General features: G+C 35.8%; 1 protein-coding gene and 1 long non-coding RNA gene across 8 annotated transcripts in view; one reads left to right on the top strand and one right to left on the bottom strand.

The window, feature by feature from the left end:
* The window catches only part of Akap9 (A kinase (PRKA) anchor protein 9), a 157,836-nt gene that overhangs the window by 37,053 nt on the left and 94,673 nt on the right, over positions 1 to 26,110 (bottom strand). For 4 of the 7 annotated variants that reach the window (XM_013515942.1, XM_013515943.1, XM_013515945.1 and 1 more), the window contains 5 exons: positions 8,349 to 8,511; positions 7,247 to 7,459; positions 6,231 to 6,269; positions 4,619 to 4,851; positions 3,470 to 3,589 (listed from right to left, as the gene is read on the bottom strand). In XM_013515942.1, the coding sequence (XP_013371396.1) occupies positions 3,470 to 3,589; positions 4,619 to 4,851; positions 6,231 to 6,269; positions 7,247 to 7,459; positions 8,349 to 8,511 (768 nt within the window). The remainder of the gene's footprint in view (positions 1 to 3,469; positions 3,590 to 4,618; positions 4,852 to 6,230; positions 6,270 to 7,246; positions 7,460 to 8,348; positions 8,512 to 26,110) is intronic. The other 3 variants (XM_005388001.2, XM_013515944.1, XM_013515946.1) reach the window with 1 other exon arrangement.
* Positions 202 to 3,391, top strand: LOC106148897. The gene is made up of 2 exons (XR_001234649.1): positions 202 to 249; positions 1,719 to 3,391. It is a non-coding gene; the product is annotated as an uncharacterized LOC106148897 (long non-coding RNA).

The following is a 26,110-nucleotide window of genomic DNA, read 5'->3' as shown; positions in this document are numbered from 1 at the left end:
ACGTGTCTAGGTTACCTGCCTGCGACACTATGCACCTGATGGTGCTGAGACTGACTAGCAGGCTGAGGACTTTATCCACATGTTCCTGCCGCCTATGTTGATGGTTGGGGAGAGGATACTAAGCGGTTGCGGAATCCCAATGCGCTGGGAGGCTGGAGAGAACACCCCTCGGCTTTCTTAGACAAGAGGCATTGATAAAGCATACTTCTCTGGATCCCAGTTCAGCAAAGCGACAAACTATTCTTAAAGGTAAGTTTATTACTCAGTCAGCCCCAAACAGTAGAAAAAAGCTACAAAAAATGGCTGCTGCCCCAGATAGCTCACTTGAGATGTTAGTAAGAATTGCCTCCTCAGTATTTTATAGCCGTGAGGAGGAGGAGGAGGCCAAGAAGAGAAAACAAAGAGACTGAGAAAAAACAGCTGCCTTTATTGCGGCACTAAGAGAAACTGACCCTAACTCATTCTCGGGGCCCCAAGAAGAACTTGTTGACTACATTCATCTGCTACTGCTGTCAAAAGCCAGGCCACCTCACTGTAAAGGTGACCACTAGAGGTCAGACTGCCCTCTGAAGCAGAGGTCCCAGAGCTCAGACCCCTCCTACCAGCTGGTCCAACAGGAATGAAGGGGCCCAGCGCATGCTCTGCCTTCTCCCTCTGGCCAGACCGTTATCTTCAAGGAGGAGCCCCATGTAACCATGACTATAGAGGAAAAAGTAAACAGCCTACTGCTGGATACTGGTGCTAGTCTCTCAGCCCTTTTCAATCCTGGCCTTCCTTCCAGGTGTCACACCTCAGTGAAAGGAGTCACTGGTGAGGAGGTAATACGCTATTTTACACAACCTTTAGGCTGACACTACTTGTTAGATCTTTCTTGCATATCTTTGTTTTCCTGAGAAACCACTTTAAAGATACCACCATGTATTACAGCAGCCATTGACAATTTCCTACCAATCTGTCCATAACTCTGTAATTTTTGTATTGTTCCTATGCTATTTCGTAAATGTATGTTTATTACTATGTGTTTTCAACAATAACCGTTGAGAATAGTCAATGATTATTTAATTGATCACTCATGTAAAGCTCTATTTTTTTCCCTAAAAACCACTTTGAAGAAACCAAAGTATAGTACAACAACCATTGATAATTTCCTACCATTTTTCTCTGTAGCACTATTATTTGTCTATTTGTTTTCCTGAGAAACTACCTTGAAGATACCAATAGGTAAAATAACAACCATTGATATTGTCCTACCACTTCGGCTATAATTTGGTAAATCCTCCTATTACTATGTTATCCTTCTTTTACTCTTTTAAATAAATGTAAAAAAACCAAAACCAAAACAACAAAAAAAATAAACATAGGTAAGTATTCATTGGTATGTCTGTTACATTTATAAAAAAAATATATATTTTTTTTGTTTTTGTTTTTTTGAGACAGGGTCTCGCTATGCAGTTCAGGCTGGCCTTGAGCTTACTTTGTAGCCCAGGCTGGTCTCGAACTCACAACGATCCTTCTGCCTCAGCCTCCTGAGTGCTGAGATTAAAAATATATATTTAAGAATTGAACTATTTGAATTTGTAAGATGCTGCCAAGCAAACTTCCACCTGTGATCCATAATCAATCCTTCTACATTTTTAACTCAAAGGCAATTATGTTATAGTTAGGAAATTTTAATTTTCTAAATGTACTCAGAAAAAATTATCAAAACTATCTTCCAGGTACAAAGAACACTTGCGTAATTCATTTGCCACAAGTGAAGTCCCTCCTTGTATTGTGAGCTAGCAGACAACAACTGTATGAGATCCGTGGTGGGCACCTGAGGCGTGTGAACAAGAAGGGACAAAGCAGTCAGCATGTGCTATTTCATTAACTCTTAGTGTTTCCACTGAATGTCAAATGCCAGATTTCACTTTGACAACCAAAATAAAAAGAGCAATTTTTACTCTGAAAAGTAATTGAATGTTCCTGGTCGCAGATACTAGCAACTTCCAACACAACCTCTGGGGATAATTTGCAGTTTCTGAACTGTGCTTTAGAGAAACATATCTTTGCCTGCTGATTGGAACATCAATACATCAGTGAATTATGTTAATAGAATAGTTTAAAGATTTAAGCGTGGACTCAGTCTGAACAGTCTGAGCAGGATTTATTCCTATTCCATCATTGGTAGCAATTGCACTTGTTGCGGTAGGAACCTTTAATTCACACGCTGCAAGCTTTAAGTCTGCTGTAGAAGGTGTACTTTCAGGAACACTGAGAACTCTGAACAGCAGCTGTGGGTTTGACATCAGCATGACTTTAAAAGAAACCTTTGACATGGGGCATCTGCCCTGGACAGACAGGCCACCTAGCCAAGTTGAGCCGCCCACCTTGACTAAGTTTCCATATGAGGAAAACGGACAGATGGAGTGAAAAAGTAGCAGCATGGAGACTGTTTAGGAAGCTACCACAACCACCAAACAGTGATGACAACAAAGGTGGAGAGAATACAAAGATGTAGTAGAGATCTAACTAGCAATGGCTTGGGAGGACGCTGAGAAGAGTCAGACCAAGGAAGAATTCTATGTCTTAGTAACGAACAGAAGGTACAGACTTTGAGATGAAGAAGAAACATGCTTTATTCTTGTCTTTCTTAGTAAAGCCTCATCAGGAATCAAGAGCTCTCTCTACACATGTTAATCCTGAGACATCTAAGTGGAAAACAGGTAGCTGAATATACAAGTATGGAGCTCAACAGAGATGTCAGGAACAAAGGGATCACTGTGGAGTCGTTTTTTATAAGACTGCCTGACCAAGGAATGTATGGATGGAAGAAAAAGGGGCTTAAGTTTCATTCATGGGGCACCCCATCATTTATTGTGGGTAAGCAGGGGAGAAAAAGGCTAGACAAAATCTGGAGCAGGAACATCACAGAAGCCAAAGGAAAGAAGTGCTTTCACAAGAAGACCATAATGAATGCTCTGAATGGTTGAGGAGGGTGAAGACAGAGAGGTGATTACTTAGAGCCATGAGACTCTAGGCAACTGTCACAAAAACAGTGTAAGTGGAGTAGAAGGCATAAAACCCCAAGACAGAGGAGTCTGAAACTTCACGGAGAGCACTGAGAATGGGAAACATAGTACAGAGAGAATATGGATAACTCCTTCCATCAGTTTTGCTGGGAACGGGATTAAGAAATGAGCAGGGAAGCTTATTTAACTGCTGAACATCACAAGATATATGCAGATACATGCAGATGAAAAACAGTTCTAAATTTCAATTCAAACAACTTCTTTTACCTGCAGTGCTAAGAAGCTAACGCAGGGCCTGGCGCATGCTAATCTCGCATTTGAATAATATTTGATTTTCTGAGTGCAGAGATTTATATACAATAAAAAGAATTTGCTTTTAAGATTTTCATGAAATAAATCTTATTTGTTACACAAGACACAAAGTAATGTAAGGCAGGCAGTATCAATGAAGTTCTTACCTCTCTAGTTTGATGTTCGCTGACAGGCTGAAACCGAGGTACAACCTTAAGTTGCTGTTCTAGCTTCTGTATTTCCTGTTGGAATACGTCTCTCTCATGTTCTCTATCAATGGCTTGCTCCTGAAGTTTAATAATAATAATGATGATAGTAACTGAAGAAATATTTATTAAACCTCTTACCTTATTTCCCTTTTGTTAAAGATTAGTTCTGTTTGAAGATAAAAAGCTGATGACCATAGAATACCCTGAATCACAAAGTTTAAAAAGAAAAAAAATTTTTTGGTTCATTACGTATCTTATAAGGGCTCTTCAGCAAAAATTTAGGTATTTAAAAACTATTTGAAGTATATTTTTAAAATTCAAGTAATGTTAAATCAGAAGGAAAAAACTTCGTAAAATGAATTTATCTTTTTGCACAAAGAAAAAATTCCACTAATTTAGCCATTAAAATAAGTATGAAAGTTGTCTCGTAAATCAATGTCTTTAATCATAATCTAAATTTCATACCTAACATTAGAAAATATGTAAGAATGTGACTCTCTGATGTGTGAAGGGCACATCAGACTTATATAAGATTCTAAAGAAGAAAATCTGTGAGACTGGAGATTTAGCACTGCTTTGGAGAAAGCGTAAATGGCATCACGCTGATGGCTCCAGTCCCCCTTCTGAGTGTCACTACTCATAGCTATGTATTTTTCTTGTAGGGGGAAGCATGGTGTCCAGTCACCTCTTGAATTCTCATTTGCTTTGGTATTGGTTAAATGAAAGACTGAGACATGCTTAACTCTGAATTTTGAAAAAGCAGTTGGGTTTATTCTAAGCATCCTGTTCTACATTTTTTTGTTTTTGTTTGTGCTGTGGATTTAACCCAGAATCTTGTGCATGTACCTTACCATGGCGTTACATCCCTTGTTGCACTACTTTTAATTCTGATTGTTGTTCAGTATAAATTATTGGAATTTTTAATGAGAAAAATACTCGATCATTGTAGAATACAAATATGCAAAATACAAAAATACAAAATTCGTTGTAGAATACAAATATGAAAACAGTCATTCAAGGGGCCTCATACTTTAAAATTCACAGCCTTGGACAGCAGTGAGCAGTATTCCTTTGAGAAAAATCAATATTCAAATTGAGAATACTTACATCTAAGAATTTTCTCATTTTTTCTAACTGCTTTTCCAACGCTTGGTTTTGCTGCCTTAAATCCATTAGTTCAGCATTTTTCTCTTGTTCCAGCTCTATAAACCTACTGACTTGTTCCTCAACATCGATTTCTAGAGCTTTCACTTGCTTTTGAAGGTCATCACGCACTTTTTCTGCTTGACACTGCACTTCTAGCTTTTCCTTCATTAGTTTTTCTGTCTCCTGTAGTAACTCTGTTTATAAATGTGAAAAAATACCAAGGCAAATCACAGTTAATGTTACAATAATAAAGTCACTCATAACTATGTTTAAATTTTACCTTCATCAAATGAAACTGAGACTTACTTTAAATACACATTAAAAAGTATTATTTCTACAAGTATCAAGATTATCTCACATCTACATAAGCAAGTATTAATTGATAGAGAATTAAGAAAAAGTATGTTCTATCATAAAAACTAACATTTGCATGAAAACAACATAGTAAATAACCGAATAATCTACTTTCATTATTAGGGCAAGAACAAAGTCCAATTAAATTCAAGCAGATAAAAACCTCACCATTTTCTTTTCATCAGGCAAAATTAATCCATTCTAAAGCCATAAAAAGTCACGTTATATGCATACATAGTACACAAAGATCAAATACTGTACTGCACCAGCATTTCCTGTGAGACTTACTCCTTATCACCTCTGTACTCCTGAGATGCTTTTGCATGCTCACATGTATGTGCGTCGAGGGAAAATGGACATGTCTAAGGGGCAGAGTGGTTGGTGCTTAGGAGCAGACTACACAGTTCAAATTCTGGCTCTGAGCTTTTTTTCCTATGTGACACTAATATAACATTCTTCAATTTTCTTAGACATAAAATGGGATAATATTGTTACCAATCTCGGAGAAGGACTTCGGGATCAAGTGAATTATGATATGTAAAGAATAGTGACTGGAATATGATAAACACTATGTAAATGATAACTGTTATATATAACAGTTATATATATAATAAATGATAACTGTTATATATAAATGGTAACTTATATAATAATAAAGTATAGATAGTTAAGATAAAATAATCTTTTAATGAAGAAAATAGAAATAACATAGCTCTAGAATCTTTACACTATACTAACTGACCTGTTTACACTGTATTCAGGACTAAGAATCTACAGAAAACACCTTTCTTTTTAAAACGATACTGCTACTGGATGTTCATATATAAATAAATCAATCAGAAAGCCTGTTATTAAATTTCACTGAATCTTTTGCTACCACTATCTTCCTGATTTTGAAGGAACATTTTGAAAAGCTATAGATGAGCTTAATCACACTTTAAAAAAAAACAACTGTTTTAAAAAAAAAATCTTTTAAACTCTATTCAAAACTAGATACAACAAAATTATGGTTACTATGAAACTCAATTTCAAATGCAAATACGTATTTTTATTGTAAAATAAGTTTGTTTTGTTGTTAAAGGGAAAAACTGTAAGTATGAAACACAACAGCAGAACTGCAAAATTAGAGACATGTTAGCTAAAAATCCAAGCACCACGCCAATTTTGAATTGTAAGTCTACCACCCAAAAGCAGTCCATGCAACTGTACACACACACACCTGTTCCAGGTGCTGCATCGACTGCAGCATTTACTAGTCCTATGAGAATAAAAAAACAGACACAACAAAAACATAATTATGTCTTCATTTCTTATGCAATGCTTTATGCATACATGTATGAGAAGCAAAAGCTGAAGTCACTTTTATCATTATTAGTAATATTTGAGAAGTTCTACTATTTCTTGAATATTTTTTATTTATGACATGTATTCATTCTACATTAAAAATTCCAACCCTAAATCTGTGTTAAACAATTTGAGCATCAGAAAAAACTTCAGCACATATCAAAAATGTATGCTGTAAATGAAATCAGAGACATTTACTATTTCCACTGCATGTGCAACATAAAAGTGAAAGGATAGGATAAACATGATTAAAGTTCCACTGTTTCAAAGACTGATATCACTGAACAAGCTTTAACTTCAAGTTGTTAATCTCTCAGTTAAGGAAAAATTAATTTACTTGAAAATTTAAATATTATTTGAATGCCTTCTTAGATTAGACTAGATGTCAGCCTGCTTCTGGCAGCAACTGACCTTTTCAAACTATTCTGCTTGGAGGCCCAACACTCCTTTACCTGCTTACTACTGGTACCAGATCATTGCTCTCAGTTATTCAACTCAATTCAATTCAGTTCAACAATATATGTTTGCTGGCTCTGTGCTATTAAAACAACCAAACCTTATATAATTTGTAAAATATGCTGTCTTACTATTTGTAACTTTATGCCATGGCAGAGATTTAGGGATAAAGAAGTATATATATATATGTATACATATATATATATTTCTTTTAAACAGCTAATAGCTGCCAAAAGTAAAAAACAAAACAAAACAAAACCCCTAGAACCTGATTTCACATTTATTACTGACTAATAAAACTATCAGGTACCTTTTTATTCATAATTTTTCAAGTTCTTATGTAAAATACACAAAAATGGTTCTGAAAGAGAGGGAAGATGTTTAAATAATATAAATAACAGAGGAATGTTTTATACAAAGTCTAAAAATACATACGCTGTTCAACGGGGCCTGCCTCTGCTTTCATAGCCTCCTTCTGTCTGCACAGCAATTCTCTTTCTTCTTGGATCTGCTGCTGCTCTGCTTCCAATTCTTGCAACCTATTACCTGCACATAACAGCTCCTGTTCAAGGCGATCTATTATGTCAGTTTTTTCCTGAATTTGCTTTTCAAAAAGAGTTTTTTCATCTGCATAACCATCAATGACACCTGTAAAATAAAATTATCAAGGAATGAAATTACCACTCATTTAAAATTTTACCATTAAGTTTTTATGTAAATAAAAGATGTACTATTAATGAAACTTTATATCATTCTAACCTATTAAAAAGTTTTGAACTTGTTGCAAGCATTAACCTTTAATATGATATGCTTAGTACTGTTTTTTCTTATTTACCACTGTTCATATATACAAAATTTCTCTAAACTTCTACTATTGCACTTTGCTATACAAAGATATTATATTATACATATATAACTCACTATGAAATAGAAATAGATTCCTGGAAAGCTTAATGTAAATCAGACACTTTTGAGTTGAAATCACATTTTAAATACATTAGAGAAGGATGATACTTTAATTCTAGAGGGCCAACACCTCTAGCAACTTGAGAGAATAGAAAAAGCCTGATGTGTTAGAGGCTAAACCCTACAGCCACCCACCGTTTAATGGTTCCTTAAACAACAGTTGTCTTACTATGGTAGGATTACGGTAACAACTCACTACTATCCATTTCTGTATTTCCTAAAATTTTAAGTATTAGTGTCTGTGTGTGTATAGTTTTAAAAACTGCTTGGAGGAACTCTGAAGGCAAATACAACCACTGTTCAATGGCTGCTCTAAATTAGGAGTGTTTTTATTTTTTTGTCTTTTTGAGACAGGGTCTCACTATAAAGTTCAGGCTGGCCACGAGCTCACTTTTTAGCCCAGGCTGGTCTTCAACTCACAACGATCCTCCTGCCTCAGCCTCCCAAGTGCTGGGTTTACAGGAATGCAGCACCACGCCCGGCAAGTGTTTTTAAATCTGGGTGTATATTCAAATCTCTATTTTAAGACTGAAATTTCTCCAATCTCAGTTGCCAAAGGTAAGATACTTACCCTCCGCCTTACTGAGCTCCACAGCCAGCTGTTCTCTGGCCCTGGACTCCTCATGAAGGCGCTCTCGCAGTTCTTCTTGGCACTTAAGAGATTCTGTGGCCTCTTGTTTCTGTCTAAATGATTCACGCATCAGCTCTGTCTGTGTGACTTTCGCATGTTCGAGCTAAACCAGGAGAGAAAGAACACATGAAGGATGATAAAGTGTTGGTAATACCAGTGTCATTTCCAATTAAAGCTAAAAAAGATTTAAAGTGAAAAAATTAAATTATAGTCACTTAAATAGTCTAATGCTTGTTAATATTAGCAGGAAGAGATTAGCTGTATGACACTTCTGATACGAAATAGTCTAGTTTTATGGGACAAAAGAGTATGCTGCTTTGGGAAATAAACTATGAACTCAATGGATATGTATTCCGTGATGTGACGGGAAGTAGAAAGTTAACGAAGCTCAGGATCTTTGTATTTGCTGAAAACTTTTATGTAATATATGGTCTACGAGAAACTGTTTGTTTTATATTTAATGTTTGTACATTGTGACTCCGACAATATCTGCTGCACTTTGTGAGGGACTATTAATAGATGATTAATACAGTGGTACCAGTTAAAATCATAGTGGCAGAAAAAATGAAATTATATTTATAATCCATGTGCTTGATTTCTGTCCCCTGGCAAGAAAATCGAAAGATTCTATATCCAGTTTATTTTCAAAACCTTATAAATACAGAAGCATTAAAAATAGAGCTACCATAAAATGCTGTCGAATGGGACTATATTCTTAAACAGTTTCTAAGATCGCAGTACAGACTGGAAGCCAAAGGTTTCACTTAGGAGGTAAGTGGATCACTGTTACTGAACCACTTGTATGAAATTACAGAAAAGCACTGTTTCTGCCTTAGGTATTATCTAGGTTTTTTAATATCACCACTTGCTGATCTGTTTTTACTGTAAGTACAAGGGAAAAATTTGACTTCAAATATTTCTAGTACTTAGTCCAAACATTTTAAAAAGAAATAATTGTATGTACTACAACAAGCAAGTCTCATAAAAATTTGTAAATTTAGTAAAGCACTGTGTATATCACAAAGATATTACTGCCATGTTTTAAGCTAAAAATATGATCAAACGTAGTGGTTTCTAGTCAGACATCTGTAATGTATTACACAATTTTGATAATAGTTTTATTTTTTAAATAGAATAAAGAATGTTTCGTTCTTTAAATACTTTTGCTCTTCATATCTAAGCAGCATTTACCATAACAAATGGATTTTAGAGTTATTAAAGCTTTTTATGGCAACTAAATCTATTTCCAAAATATCTAATATGCAATTATTCTTGTTTTCAACAGGGTATTTTAAATATCCTTTGGAATTTATTTTAAAATAATAAAAGGACAAATATATGACTCATAATGAAAATTAAGCATAAATTTTAAATTATAAATTATTTCCTAAAATATTGCTGAAAACATGCTGTTACCTACAAAACAATAAAAGTTTTATTTTTAACTGGCAAGAATTTTTTCCTTTAAATTTACATAATTAATACAGTGAGTTTTTACTATAAAAGAAATAGGACCATTAAGTATGGAATAACATGAATATTACTACTCTCATGAACTTAGTCACAAGATATATATATATATATATATATATATATATACACATTATATATATGTATATGAACAGTTTATCTTTTTTTATTTTTTTAAAAATTACTTGTATTGGTACACTGTTGATATACAGGGTAACACTCATCATAGGGGATTAGTACAACTTATATTTAATGCTACAGCAATTGTGTCTACGTACACATATAATTTTTTCTGTATATAATGGTTAATTAGTGAATACATGAAACCTAAGCATTCAAGCTATAACTTCTATGTTCCACTTCACAAGATCTAAACCAAGCCTTTATAATACAATTAAATATTTACTACAAAACCTTAACAAATTTGGTTTTATAAAATAAAGCAAAAAACTGAAGCAGCCAAGTACAGTACAGCTAACAAATTTTATTTATGATAGAGATGGAATCCACACTTGGCTAAGAGTCTTCTTTCAAATTCTAATGTACTTTAATCCCGCCCCCCCATCTCTCCTATTCAGTCAGGGTAATATTTACAAAAGCATGAAGTACATAAAAATTTCAAATTCAGTAATTTTAAAAAGTAGTTAGGAAACATTTAAAGTACTGGTTGAGTTTTCGTGAATTTTCTGTCACTTTAAAGTGAAAATTGTAGGAGAGGTAACAAAACGATTCTGAAAACCATCTGGCTTGTTAAATATTAGCTAGTAGGTACAGTGAAAGCCGGGAGAGTCATAAAAAGTGCTGAGTAACTTGTGAATCATCCAGAAACATAAACATCAAATGAACCTAGAAAACTGAATATGCAGGCTTCTTTAGGCTAAATACTCACCCTTCACAGTTTTTATAAAAACATTTCACATTAAAAGCAGAAAAAGTCGTTTTTCTCTACAGGATTAGTAGGCAACTTAAAAATAGAAAATAGCTTCCTCAGGCTACTAAGAAAGATTTAGGATACATCTCCTTCTGCCTTGTCTGAACTGCAGCCAATATGACACAGTATTTGTACATGCGTTCTGACTGGCTCAAAGACAAGTCACTGAGCTGCTTTACGTATCACAATGCCCATTTTCTCAAGTATCATTTCATTTGTCTTTAAAATTGGTGTCATGAACACACAAAAGCATGAATCTCAAGGACAGGCAGAATCTTTAAATAGCTGGCCTGGTATTAGAGAAATGTAATATCTCTTTCTGCTTTCTGGAATTAAAAACACAGCCAACTTGGAGTGCTGAAACCAACTGTAATTTTAGCACTTGAATACATCCTGGATGAATGAGGAGTAACATAACAAACAATAAAACAAGGTCCTATTCCATTTAACCTTACTAAAGATACTGAAATTTTCATTTCTCATTATACTTCATTTAAAAATAATTTTTATACTTACTGAATAAGGAGGGGTAGGCAGTGAAATTTTAGAAATCAGCTTTAATATGTGCCCATTTCTTTTATGAATAAAATGAAAAATAGAAGTATTAATAATGACTGAGTTATTTTCATCCAAATGTTCACAGAGAGGAAAAGGATATGGCAAAGGTACTCGAGATTCAACCTCATAAATGTCTTCATCTTGTTCCTCCAACCAAGAGCCACCGAGTTTGACAGTTGCCAAGTAGGTCTTGTACGAATCCATTCTAGAAGATGAAGCTGCCAAGTCTCCTTATTTGCTTAATCAGTTTCCCACTACACTAAAAAGTTCTTTTCAGTTTATCAATATATTTTATACTAGCATAAAAATTTCTTTTTAGCACTATCAAACATTAATTTATACAGCTGAATAAAAGGGGTGAAAAAGTCCAGAAAAAATCTTGTAGGTCTAAAAAAAACTAGCTATCAGTCTTTATCCAAATAAAACAAAAATGAAAAGCAACAAAAATAAAAGAAAGTAAACAACAATGAACCCATTGTTTTCAGTAGAATAATGAAATCCTTGAAGAACGAAAACATAAATATCTAGCTGAGCAGTAAAACTGCTCGCGTATATCAAATATGCTGCGGTAATAAGTAAGCTTTCCAAGCAGATCCTGGCAGGGAGGGTCAGGTTTTAAATCTCCGTAGCAGCAGTCTTGAGAAATGTTGCACCATTATTTCCCTTGTTCTAGCAGCTTCACCCGAATGAAAAGGCAAAGTGCTCTGAACTGAGAGCTATTCAAATAACCTGACCTGTTGAGCCAAAGGATTCTAGTCAGAGTCCCCTGAGGAAAAGGTCAGAACACTGGGTGTGGTTTTTATGTCTTTACCTATCGATACACTGACAGGTGGAATGTGAATTAATACACCCACAAAAAAGCCTGCCCAACAGGATCCAGGTTCCACGTCAGAGCTTTGAAAAGAGTATTTAGACACACTTACAGTGTCTCTAAGATAAGCTGGTGTTTTTCCATCCCATTAAAATATGGCTTCCATTTAAAAATGTGAAATAAAGATTATTTGAGTTCACCTTATTAAGCACTTATTCAAGTGTATCAAATAATCTTCACTATTAAGTTGGAACTTTTTTTGTACTTTCTTAGAAACGATGCTTTAGGGCAGCCACTGTGACTAAATATAGATAGTTCAGCTATAATCTATTTTACACTGACTTGTTTATAGAGTGCATGTTAAGAGAAAAAAAATTTAAAATCTGTACTGTATAGAAATAGTTGGTTATTATATCACTTAAAGTAGCCACCTTAACAGTAAGGTGAAAAATCAATCAATCAATCAATCAATCAATCTATCTATCTATCTAGTAGCTAGCCTCTAGTAGTTCCTGAAACCTGAGGAATAGTTAATAAAGTATCTCCTCAGAACTTTAAAGGATACATAACATTTATTTACTTATTAGACTCTTAAAGGATAAATAACATTCATTCATTCATTCATTCATTCACTCACTCACTCACTCACTCACTCACTGTGTAACTCAGCCCAGACAGTCCTGAGCTATAACTGCAGCCCCTTTTGGTATTTTATTTTGAGATAGGGAGGGTCTTATCAAACTACCCAGGCAAGGCTCAAACTTGAGATCCTCCTCCCCAAACTCCCAAGTTGCCAGGTATAAAGGTAAGTGACATTACACATGGCTATAACTTACTTTCTAAAATTCAGATTCTCAGAGAGGAAAGTTGTTTTAAATAACATTTCCTGGGGGCTGGGGATTTAGCTCAGCAGCACAGAGCTTGCCCGGCAAGCGCAAGGTCGTGAGTTTGGTGCCCGGCACCGGAAAACTCCCCCTAAATAAATAAATAAATAAATAAATAAAATTTCCTTTTTCATTTCATTTCCTTTTTTTCTACCAAGTAACTAAATATCCCAAATGCACAAAGACTTTATCTAAATGGAAAAACCCATGCTAAAGAAAGCAGGTAACATCAACAATGATCTCTTTCATAGCCACTCTCACTATGTAAAGTTGTTTTGAGGACATGGTACTCAAATCTTCTGCAACAAGCTAATAGTTAAGGCAGAAAGAATGAAAATTTTCTGTACATAGTCCAAAACGGGTGTTGAGAGATGCCTTGTAGCTAAGGAGGGGCAGGGCCTCTTACAAGTCTCCAGTTAGCCTGTACAAGATGGAGACCTAACCTCATTAGCACTGCAGCTAAGTGTGATTTTAAAGAGAATTCAGCAGATCTCAAATTATCCATACCCTGGCTGTTCAGCTTTATGAATGAATGGGCCCCATGCCTAGCCTATAAAATACTTCTTAAAATACTCTTTCCCTGCTTTCTCTGCAAATTACAGTTTATTCTGATAACTTAGGGGCCAATTTATTTTATTTGAAGTAAAAACAAAACCCTGTAGAGGTAAAAAATAACCCTTCATAAATAATAACAATTAGGTCAAGGTATGAATTAACTACAAAAAAATCAAAATCTAGAGAAAAAGATTTTTTAAGAAAGTAACAGATTAAGATAACTTTAGAATGAGGTAAACAGCTTTTCTCATAGTATACAGCTGATGGCATACTGTATTAATTGATGTTCAGAAAGAAGAGCCTGAATTAAGATAATTTAAATGACAATCCATTATTTTCTGAAATGCTGCTATGGTACAGAGGTGGCTGGATCTGGAGTGTATGATGCGGGGGTCAAGGCTGTGTGATTACTAAATTAGCCCACTGATTGGTCTGGCACAGTTCTGGGTAGGATTAAGGGTACTCCACCCTGGCTGTGAGTGCTACTCACCCTGAGTGGGCAGCCTGGATGAGATAGAAGGACAGAAAGCAGCTGCTACTGTCACTTGTCTCCTGTCTCTTGTTTGTTTGCTTTTGCTGTCTTCTGTCTGCCATGAACTATTTCTCCTCTGTGATGCCCTTCTGCCATGCCACCCTGCCTTGGCGCCAGCCAACTATGAACTGAAACCCCTACAAACTGTGAGCCAACCTTCCTTCCTTAATTTTGGGTGTCAGGTATTTTGCCTCAGCAGTAAGAAAAGTAACTAAGACACATATACAACCTGTTTCTATCCACATTAAACAAGCCTTTAAGTAAGAAATACCCTCTTTTGACTAGGAACACCAGTCAAGGTAAGAAACTAACCACAAAGGAAAAGTAAAAATCAGAAAAAAAGGCTTAGTAAAGATGATTCAGAATAATGGCATATGATGACTATTAGAATAATTCAAATTATATTCCATTTTCCTGCCTCTATTTTAGAAAACATATAAACCTTTCTGCAACCACAGCTAAAGTACAATACCCTCAATTCTTAGAAGCACACATTTTTAATTACTGTGACTATTTCATTATCCCCAGATTTCAGATGACCAAGATTTAAATAAATCAGACACAGAAGGTTAAATATCTCATGGTTTCTCTTATATGAGAAACCCAAAATGTAAATAATTTAAAAGACATAATAAACAACAGATGGTAGGAAACAGGGAGGTAGACCTCATACAGATGGGGATGGGATCTAGGGAAGGAAAAAAAAAGGGAAGGAGCAAGGGGAAGGAGAATTTAAAAGAAGTTAAGGTGCAATATGTATAAGTACCAACTCCCCACAATAAATGTATTCATTATGCATTACAACTATGTATAATAAAAAAAGAAAATTTTAATGTATATTTGAAGGCTATTGATTTGCAGCACTGGGGTATGTTTCCCCAACGAAACAGTGTCCCATCAGTCACAGAATGCCACGCCATTTAACCAGTTAAACACCCACCCCCAAATTTCCCTCAAATTGTAAGCACTCTTGCTTCTCTCTTTTGGGCTTGATTTGTATGCTTATTTTTCTAAATTATTTAATAGAAAGAATAAATCCTGTTTATACTATTTGACAGAGCCCTGATCAATGCTAAACATATTTAGGACAACACTTGATGATAAAATGTGTTCCAGTCCTTTCATTATGGTTATGTTTAAAATGACAAAACAAAATTTTCATTCTCAGATTCCACTTTGGGAACATACATAAGCATGTAGCTTTGATTCTAGTATTCTAAAAAATGAGAATTAGTAAACTCACGAGAGTTTATCACAGAGAAAAATCATTCTGGTTTGTTTTTTTGTTTGTTTGTTTGTTTTTTCCGGTACCGGGAATCAAACTCACGACCTTGTACTTGCCAAGCAAGCACTGTGCCGGTGAGCTAAATCCCCAGCCCCGAGAAAAATCATTCTGTGAGAATAAATTGCTCATTCATTAATTTCTTCAAAGGAATTCTTATAGAGAATTACTTTTTTTTTTTTTCAGAAACACTAGGAACTTAGTGAATAAAGTTTGCATTCAAGAGATTACCTTTCTAAGGGCCTTAGCAGTCTGTAAGCAGTTTTCATCACATTACAGTAAAAGCTGCTCTAGCCAATAGGAAAATACCAATATATGCCCGTTTTTATGGTAGTCTGTGTAAGCAAATGCGAAGCAAAGTCCATCAAATTAAATATATTATTACACAGACTTGGACATACCAGTGGGCAAACCATCTCTCCAATCACATATATAGTATAAACTACTTCTATATCTTTTGAAATTAGCTAACGAGTACTTATCCCTGATACACAGTAAAGAAAATGTTCAATAGTTCTTTTATTAAAATAGGGTATATCTTTAGAGCCTAAAGCAGCCCCAAACTTTAAAACCAAGTACAATGTTTAATTATTTATTTTTCACTGAAATTACACAGCAAACACAATCATTAAAAGAAAATAAGAACGCTGAATATCAGTAACGTTTGTTTAGACCTTGGGGCCTTTTCAATGCGAATTACTTCCTCAAAGCACCCCGTAGTCTCTCCAAACTTACTGGACGCACAGTCTTCCTGCAACAAAAACGACACCTGCTACCAGTGCTCTGGAGTCTATCCTCACATCCCCCAAGAAGGGAGCTGTACAAAGACTATCCTTCTGCCCTGTCTCTTCTTTCTCGCCTTTCCTAATTAATACAAACTATTCCAACCTGGAAAGAAAAAAAAGCACCTTCTCTCTTTCAAGCCAGTGCTGTCTTGTTCCTTTCAGAGCTAGGTAACATGAGACTGCCACCTTTATTTCTTCAACTCTCATTGTCTTAAGTTTTAATTCTCTTCTACTCTATGGAACTGTTCTCATCAAGATCACTGTCCACAACCATATTAAAAAATTTAAGGGACACTAAACCCTTTGCATTCCTAACATCTTCCTGACACTGTATCTGAAATTTTTGGAAACTCCTGTGAATTTTACATTATTCTTTTGAGTTTCTTCTCAAAAAGCTCTGCAGACTTTTGTGTCTTTCTTTTCTTTTACATGTCACCATTTTACCTGGGTAAAACCATTTACCATTGTGTATACTCATTAAAATCATGAAGCCTGCGATAAATTCCTTTCATTTTGGACATCATGTATAAAACAGCATGCACATTCTGATTACTCTGCAGCACTGAGGCCTTTTTTTTGGTGGGGGGAGCTAAATTGAGAATAAGAAAGAAAACTATGGTTTCAATGCCTTAAAATAATGACAACCTTCATCCTCTCTAAACTCCAGACATTAGTGAATTTCTTTAACTAGATGTCCCTCTCAGTGTATCTAGAACTGAACTCATGTTCATTTCTTCTGCATCCTCTATCCCCCTAAATTAAATAGTCAACAACTGCATCAAAGATCCATATTTGGTTTACTTATTTGTATCTCCCACATCTAATAGCTGATGGTTAAGAGCACGCTGTCAGAAGCCAAAACGCTTAACTTCACCTGTAAGCCTGGGCAAGTGATTTCTCTACTGGTTTCTGTGCCTCTCCCAGCATGTACCCTCACTATCCTCTACCTACTCCAGTCTGTTTTTAACAAGATGGTCAAAGGGATCAAACTGGAAAACAATCTGTACATCCTTTAAAAAGCCAATGACTAAACAAATGTGCATGCATACAATGTAATATTAGTTACCTACAAAAAGTAACAAACTAAAGGAATTTTAAGTGCACTGTCTGGCAAAGAAGGCACACTGAAAATGAAGTAAGATTTCATTTATGACACTCTGGAAAAAGCAAAACTGAAGGGAAGGATAGGAAACCAAGCCAGTGTTTGCTGTGGGCGTGGGGTGCGAAAGGGCATGACTGTAAAGGAGCAGCGACCAGACTTTCTGCATTATGGCTACAGTGGTAGATATATGACTCTAGATCTACCACAACTGAAAGTGCTTTCAGTCCACATAAAGTGAAGTTCATCACACGTAATTTTTAAAATGTACAGAAAAGATACAGAGACAAAGGTTAACATATATACACATATATATCTGTATTTTTTTTCAAACTCTTCACGAAGGGACTTTGACATAATGACATCCTAGTAACAATAAACGCACTTCGCACTAGATCTTGGTTTTTCAGTATTATTGTTCAGCAAAAGGAACATGAGTTTTTTGGAGAACAAAGCTGGGGATTAGAAACTATCAGATAGTCCTGGAGCATTTTACAGTACAAACACTATAAAGGTAGGACTTCCAATGGGCACAAAAGCCAACCTGAAAAAGTTCTCAATTCCAAACAAAATATTACAGTATTAGGTTGTAATAGGCAAATAAAATATCCATTAATCCATACTGCAACTGATTAGGTAAAGTAAATAAATGTGAGTTAAGAGATATTCCATACAAATTCTAAATAAGTAAGTCAAGGAATGAGCAGTATTAGAAATCACCATTAGAATACCATAGTAACAATTACTTTAGAAAAGATTCAACAATGGATGCAAAAGTTAGTGAGCAGAAGTTGAGAAACAGAATATCTGCATAATATCAAAGTATCTTACCCAAGATATTATTTATAAAATGAAAATAGTAATATTCTAGACAAGAAACCCAGCAGATACCTTAAGCAATCAGGATTAATATCACTAGTAAGAAGACACTGAATTCATGTGAACCCTGACATGACACACTGAGAAAGTCATGTAACTGTCGTAGTATCATAAAAGAGCACAGGTTTCACGTAATCATGAGAAAATACAGGGCAAATCTCAATTATTAACCAGTACTCTCCCCTGTCACTCATTGAGCCATACCCCGAGTTATTTTTATCTTGACAGAGGGTACATTAGTCATGTTCCTGTCTGGACAAAATAGGAGACACATACAAATGTAAATGAGGAAAGGTTTATTTGATTCATGGTTTCAGAGGGTTTGGTCCATGGCTGTCTAATTCCAAGGCAGAAAGTACAGGATGGAAGGGCCTGTCCAAGGAAAGCTGTTCAAGCCATGCAGACAGGAAGCAGAGAGGGAAGGAAGAACTAGAGTGAGAAATATATCTTCCAGAGTCACGTCCCTAGTAATCCACTTCCTTCAAGTAGGCCTCACTTCCTATAATAGCACACTCAGCTAAAAACTGAATGATGAGTTAATCCACCGATGAACACAGAGCCCCCATGATTCAGTCACCTTTCAAAAAAGCCCCAACTCCAAACATGTGTGACTTCTAGGGATCACCATGGATCTAAACCATAACAGAGAGTTGCCTGCCCGAAGTTGTCAAGGCTGGCCTCAGACTTGTAATCCTTTTGCCTCAGCCTCCTCTGACCACTATATTTTCAAGTGCCAAGGTAATAAAAGATAAAGACTAAGGGGCTGTCAGAGACTTGGGAGGGTAAAAGACGACAAGACAACTAGTACAATGTGGAATCTTGGAACAGCAAAGGACATTACAAGAAAAACTAGTGAAATCTACTTGGCTTGTAGTTAGCAATGTTGTGCTGGTTTTTATTTTAGTTTTATAATTACACTATGGTTATATATGATGTTAACAGGGGAAGCTGGCTGAGTGGTACACAGGAACTCAGGTATTTTTACAACTTTTCTATATAGTTATTTTATAACAAAAAGTTAAAAACTGGGCATCATTATTACTCAATAGCAAGAGCTGAACAACTCTGTGACTGGTTCCTGGCCTCACTGTGACCTCTCTCATACTCATTACTCACCTTGCTCTGGCTGCACTGGCCCCTATGTCAACTACACCTCATAGCCTTTGCACTTGCTGTCTCTCTGCCTGAACATTGCTCCTCATTTAGCTATGTGGTATAGTCTCCCACATTTTCTTGGGGAATAGACTTGAGTATCACATTATCAGAGCCCTTCCTTGAATTTCGTATGTAAGATATTCCATTCCTCCACTATACTCTATCTTTCCTCTAGTAACTTTTCTTCAAAAAAGTTATTATTGGGCTGGGAATATAGCTCAGTGATACAAGCACCTGCTTGGCAAGCACAATGTCCTGAGTTTGACTCCCAGTACAAAAAAAAAAAAAAAGTTATCACCATCTGACATACTACATATCTAATCGTTATTGGCCTCTACTGCTAAATTGTAAGCTCTTGTGAGCAGGGACTCTGTCCATTTTGTTTATTGTTATATTTCCAATATTTAGAATAACTATCAGGTAATAGTTATTAGACTTTTGGAAGATGGTGGAGTGGTGAGTAGCACAGAAATAGTCTCTTGGATGTTTGGAACCCAGAGGCCAGAATACAGCAACTGGACAAAGAGAAAGAAGGGCAAAGTGTGTCCCTGGGACTCAGTAAAGACCTGAAGTGAGAACTGGACCCATGGGGAAAGTGAAGGGAGGGATCACAATGCAGAAGAGGGAGGCAGCAAGCAGTGCTTTCTCCATGAACCCTGGCTCACAGTGTGGGAGGGCCAGCTTGAATCTATAGCGGTACAGTGACTTCTGACAAACCCAGAGGCCTCTATGGAGAAATGCACCTGTGGAATGGGACAGTGGATGCTGTGGACTGTAATGGCTGGTGAGTTATTAGGGTTGAGATGCCCCCACCCTCCAACCCCCAGTGCTGAGAGGCCAACTGGCCAGTAGCCATGATGGAAAGGGACCAAAAGAAGTCAGAACTCAGAGCAGCTGCGAGTTGGCTCCATTTACAGGCTCCAAGTGTTAGGGTGAAGCACCGCCAAATTCAAGCTGGCGGCAGGTCAGGAAGCTGAGGACAAGCAGGAAGCACTGGGAGTGTTGTGGGCTGAAAAAACTGAGTACCAGACTCACAGTTAAAACTTCAGTGGAACTGAAGGCCCATGTTTGTGGGATTATCACCACAGATATGTGAAGCCTATAGAATTACCATTAACCATGATCAAAACAAAAAAAAATCTACCCCAAAGAATATCATAGTCAGGATGCCAGAAATTCAACACAAGAACAGACTATTAAAACCCACTAGAGAAAATAAAGAAATCACCTATAAAGAAAAGCATGTCAGAACCACAGCAGACTTCTCAACGTAAACCTTCAAGTGAAGGACAGCTTGGAGTAAAGCTTCAAGAATACAACCTCCAACCTAGATTGATGAGCCCCACAAAACTATCTTTAAGATATTTCCATGACAAATGACACCTGAAGTAGTTCATGACAAGCCAGTACTCCAAATGTTCTGAAGAACACTGTTATCTAGAAAAAGAACAAAGACTACAATTCCATGAACCCCAATAAACTGAATCCATCAGGAAAAGCAGGTCATTAAACAGAGGAGAAAGAAATGGAACCAACAACAGGAAAATAACATGGCAAGAATAATTCAATACATCTCAGTTATAATCATCAAGAGAGACTGATCAAGAGAGATAAAGAAGGTCACTATACCTTTGTTAAGGGAACAATCTAAGAGGAAGAGATAACAATCATAAATATATATGCACCAAATACCAGCACAACCAACATAAAAACAAATATTAACAGACACAAAAAATCAAATAACCACTCATACAATTGTAATGGGGGACCTCAATATCCCACTGTCACAAACACACAGATCAACTAGACCAAAAAAAAAAAAAAACAACAAAAAACAAACAAACCAAAAAACCCCCAAAACACTTCAAAGAAATACTGGAACTAATCCAAAGTTTTAAACAAATGCACTTAGTAGATGTCTGCAGTGTTCCACTCCACAACATCAGAATATACATTTTTCTCAGCTGTACATGGGACTTTCTCCCAAACAGACTATACAATATCACACAGAGCATGTTTAAGTAAATGCAAAAGGACTGAAATTATCCCATGCATATTATCAGTCTATAGTGCAGTGAAACTGGGAATCACTTTGAAAAGAAACCACAAAAAATTCGTAAACATATTGAAATTAAATAACACCCTCCTGAATAACCAATGGGTCACAGAGGAAATTAAAGAAATGAGAAAGCTTCTATAATTAAGTGATAATGCCAATAAAACATACTGGAACTTATGGGATGCAGTGAGAGCAGCTGTATGAGGGAAATTTACAGCAGTGAATACTAATATCAGAAAAACAGAATGAGCTCAAATAAATAACCTAATGCAGAACCTCAAACTACTAGAAAAAGAAGAGCAAGTCCAAGGATTATACGAGGGAGAAATTATAAAGATTAATGCAGAAATTAATGCACTGGAGACTATGAAAACAATACAATCAATGAATGGAAGAGTTGGTTCTTTGGAAGATTAAATACCCTCAACCCATCTTTTTTTTTTTTCGTTTTTGTTTTTGTTTTTCCCTGGTACCGGGAACCGAACTCACGACCTTGCGCTTGCCAGGCAGGCGCTTTTGCCGCTGAGCTAAATCCCCAGCCCCCACCCTCAACCCATCTTAATCAAAAAAGGAAAGAAAAGACTCAAATCCATACCATTAGGAATGAAAGGGTGAAATCATAACAGATCCTACAGAAATCCAGAAGATCATTAATGCCTACCTTCAAGGACCTTTATTCTAGCAAGATGGAAAACACAGAAGAAACACACAGATTCCTACATACATATGAATTACCAAAGCTGATCAAGAAGATATAAAGATTCTAAATAACCCAATATTAGTCAATGAAAGTAAAGATGTAAGTAAAAACTGACCAACAAAGAAAAGCCCAGGTTCTGATTGAGTAACTGCTGAATTCTACAAAAAATTTAAAGAAAGCTAATGCACCTACACTTCAAACTCTTTAATGAAACTGAAAGGGAAGCAATACACTGAAACTTATTGCTGGAAGCAAGCATTACTTTTATACCAAATCCAAAGAAGGACCCAACCAGAAAAGAAAACTACAGGCCAATCTCCCTAATGAACATAAACACAAAAATCCTTAATAAGATGGCAAATAGAATGCAGCAAATCATCAAGAAGAGTATACACCATAACCAAGTAGGATTCATCCCAGGGATGCAGGGATGATTCAACATAAGCAAATCAATAAATGTAATATATCATCATTAACAGAGTCAAGGAAGAACCACATTATCATCTCAACAGATGCAGAAAAAGCATTTTACAGAGGCTGACACCCATTCATGACCAAAACATTACAGAAAATTGAATGGAAGCTTTTACTCTAAAATCAGAAACAAGACAAGGATATCCACTATCTCCATTCTTATTCAATATATTTCTGGAAACATTAGCCAGAGCAATTAGACAAGAGAAAGAAATAAAAGGAATAAGGGTAGGAAAGGAAGAAGTTAAATTATCATTATTTGTGGATGAGATGGTACTCTACATAGAAGACTCCCAAAACTCCACTCCAAGGTTTCTAGATTTAATTACCAAATTCAGTAGCAGAGTTGTATAGAAAGTCCACATTCAAAAACAGTAGCATTCTTGTACACAACAAATTCACTGAGAGGGAAATTAGGGAAACCATATCAACAGCATCCAAAAAAAAAAAAAAAAAAAAAAAATCTTAGGAATCAACCTAATGAAGAAAGTAAAAGACCTTTATGCTGAAAATTATAATACTCTGAAAAAGGACATCGAAGACAATATTAGAAAATGAAAAGATATCTCTTGTTCTTAGATAGGAATAAGCAATATAATGAAAATGACCACACTCCCAAAGTTGTACAGACTTAATGCAATCCCAATCAAAATACCAATAGCATACTTCAAAGAATTAGAGAAAACAATCCTAAAATTTATTTAGAACCAGAAGAGATCAAGAATAGCAAAAATAATTCTGGGCAACAAAGGTAAGTCAGAGGGCATCACAATCCCTGACTTGAAATTATACGACAAAGCTAAAGTGATAAAAACAGCATGGTATTGGCAAAAAACCAGATCCAAGGACCAATGGATGACAACAGAAGGTACAGAAACAACTCCAAACATACTCAGCTACTGTAGTTTTGACAAAGGGGCCAAACACCTTGAGTAGAAGAAATATACCCTCTTTAATAAATGGTGCTTGGGAAAAAAAATGGTGCTCCAAACACTGGTTTTACATATACGAAGATTACAACCAGATAACTATCTCTCACCATGCACTAAACTAAAATCTAAGTGGATCAAAGATCTAAACATTAAAATAGAAACATTAAATCTTCTGGGAGATAGAATATGTACAACTCCTGAAGACACAGGTATAGACAAAGACTTTATGAACAAAGCCCTGATTGTACAGGAAATATCACAAAGAATCAACAACTGGAATCTCATCAAAAAGCTTTTGCAGAGCAACAGAAACCACCAAAAGAGGAAGGAGATGACCCATAGAGTGGGAAAAAATTTTGCCAGCTGTTCCTCAGACCAAGGACTAATACCTAGAATATATGAACACAAAAAAACTCAGAATCCCTAAAATTTAAAGACCCAGTTCAAAAAAGGGCATCTGAAATGAAGAGACACTTTAAAAAAAACATTTATCCACAGTTATGAATAACTGAACTAAAGTTAGCCCAAAACAAGGTTTCAAAAGGTTTCTGTTTCTTAAAATATAATTCAGTTAATAGTATTTCAGTTGTGTAATTTTTTTATACCTAATGTCCACAACTAATGTAACCTTTTATTTAATAGGCATTAATAAAGCATTTCAAAATTGAGGCTGAACAACACCAACATTATACTAACCATCTGTAGGTTAGCGGTTCTCAAACTTTAGAGTGTTACCAGAATCACCTAACGGACTTACTAAAACATAGGTTTCTGGGTACCAATACTCAGCAGATATGGGGTAGGGTCTGAAAATTCACACTTGGAATAAGTCCTCAAGGGATATGCATTGCCAGTTCTGGGGCTGTGCTTTCAAATGTTCCTGGCAGAGTTACTGTTCTACAAAGTTTCTGTGTTTTGTGCAGTGATATTTAAAGACAAGTAATACAGTTAAGGGGAAACAGCCATGCTTAGTATTTAATGGAAAGTAATCTGGAAAATGCTACAGTCACAATACTGTAATGGAGTACCTGGTGATGTAAGCAAAGGTTTTCACAAGTTACAGACTTAGTCTGTGGGGTTGAGTATCGAGACAGATCCCCCACACTTGACTGTTGGCAGTATTAATGATTATAGGGGGAGTTTTTCTCACTGCCTGTAAGGACAAGTAGCCTGCAGGAACCACTGATCCTGTGAGAGCTACTTACGTTTTTTCATGGTGCTTATCAAAAGATAAATACTTTATTAATTAGTTAGGCTGCCTACACTTTACAATGGCATCAAGTAACAGCAACAGGATTAACAGTGATCAACATCAAGGTCAAAGGTATTTAATCATGGTCCAAAAAAGTAGTTTTCATAGTATAAAAAAGGTACAAATCACAAAAATTACTAATATGGCTAAAATAAAGACAAACGCAAAACTAAAATGGAAAAAAAGGGTCCTGTAGAAATTTAGTAAAGAATCATTTCTAGTATATGAAGAATCCCTGGATAAAATGGGTATAAGTATGATACATATGCATTCAAGCTTTTAAAGTGCTGAACAGTGCCCAATGAAAAAAACAGAATTAACTCAGATGACTTAGCATATTGTAAAAGTAGTTTATAAGGCAAACTGAGAACTTAGAATAATTAGAAAAGACAAAAACAGTAAATTTTAGTAGAAAACGTGTATGCTTTTCATTAGATATGGTATTTCACCTTGTGACATAGTATGTGTGTCAGTCTGAGTTTAAAGTCTACTGAATCTCAGGTTGAAGAAAATGTAAGCATTAATCCTTTGATTCAAGAGTGTAACTTTATGCCTAGTTAACTTAGTAAGACAAATGAAGTTGGCTTTTGTTTGGTTTGGGGTGTTTTTAAAATTTTTCTTTGTGGTACTGCTAGGGAGTGCTGAGCTACACACCTGTCTTTTAAAAATGTTTTTACTTTGCAACAGGATCTGTAAGTTGCCCAGGATGGCCTCGAACTTGAAATCCAATGGCTTCAGGCTTCTGAGCGGTGTCCCCATGCACCACCATGCCCAGCTGGAGCTTGTTTTATTGGCGCCCTTTTCTTACTAGCATTTAGGATTTTGGTAATGAAAAATACCTCTTTAGGACTGTAAAGAAAGTGGGCCACCACTGCTATTTGTACTAGTTAAAAGACATTCTTTCAACTATGGGAAAATATAAAAATGTTTGAGTTTTTAAGAATCTTACAAGTCTTTTGGTAGTCTGTGATGTCAAAAGAAATTCTGAGTTACTGCAGCCAAAGCACTCAATAATTTGTACATGCTGTGAATGAAAGCGCTAGAAAAACTAGGATGGCCCCAGGATAGCAATTTCCTTTGTTATCTAACTATATACTGCATCATCAGACTTTTCTATGGAAATATTTTTGGCCAGTCAATCAAGGTACAGCCCTGAAATGTGGCAGCAGATTCATGTTTGCCTGGCCGATTAATGAATTCTCACTATAATGTGGTAATTCTGGATTCTGTTATTCTTCAAGGTATCATTCATACTCTAACTCAAAAAAATTTAAATTATTTACAAAATAATCTTTGTTTCTTGATTTTAAAATTTTACTTAGAAGAATAAAGCTGGGGAAAATT

This window comes from Chinchilla lanigera, unplaced genomic scaffold, assembly GCF_000276665.1.
Source record: "Chinchilla lanigera isolate Chin_1 unplaced genomic scaffold, ChiLan1.0 scaffold00031, whole genome shotgun sequence".
NCBI classification, from domain to species: domain Eukaryota; kingdom Metazoa; phylum Chordata; class Mammalia; order Rodentia; family Chinchillidae; genus Chinchilla; species Chinchilla lanigera.
This window is presented reverse-complemented; position numbering and strand designations above follow the sequence as displayed.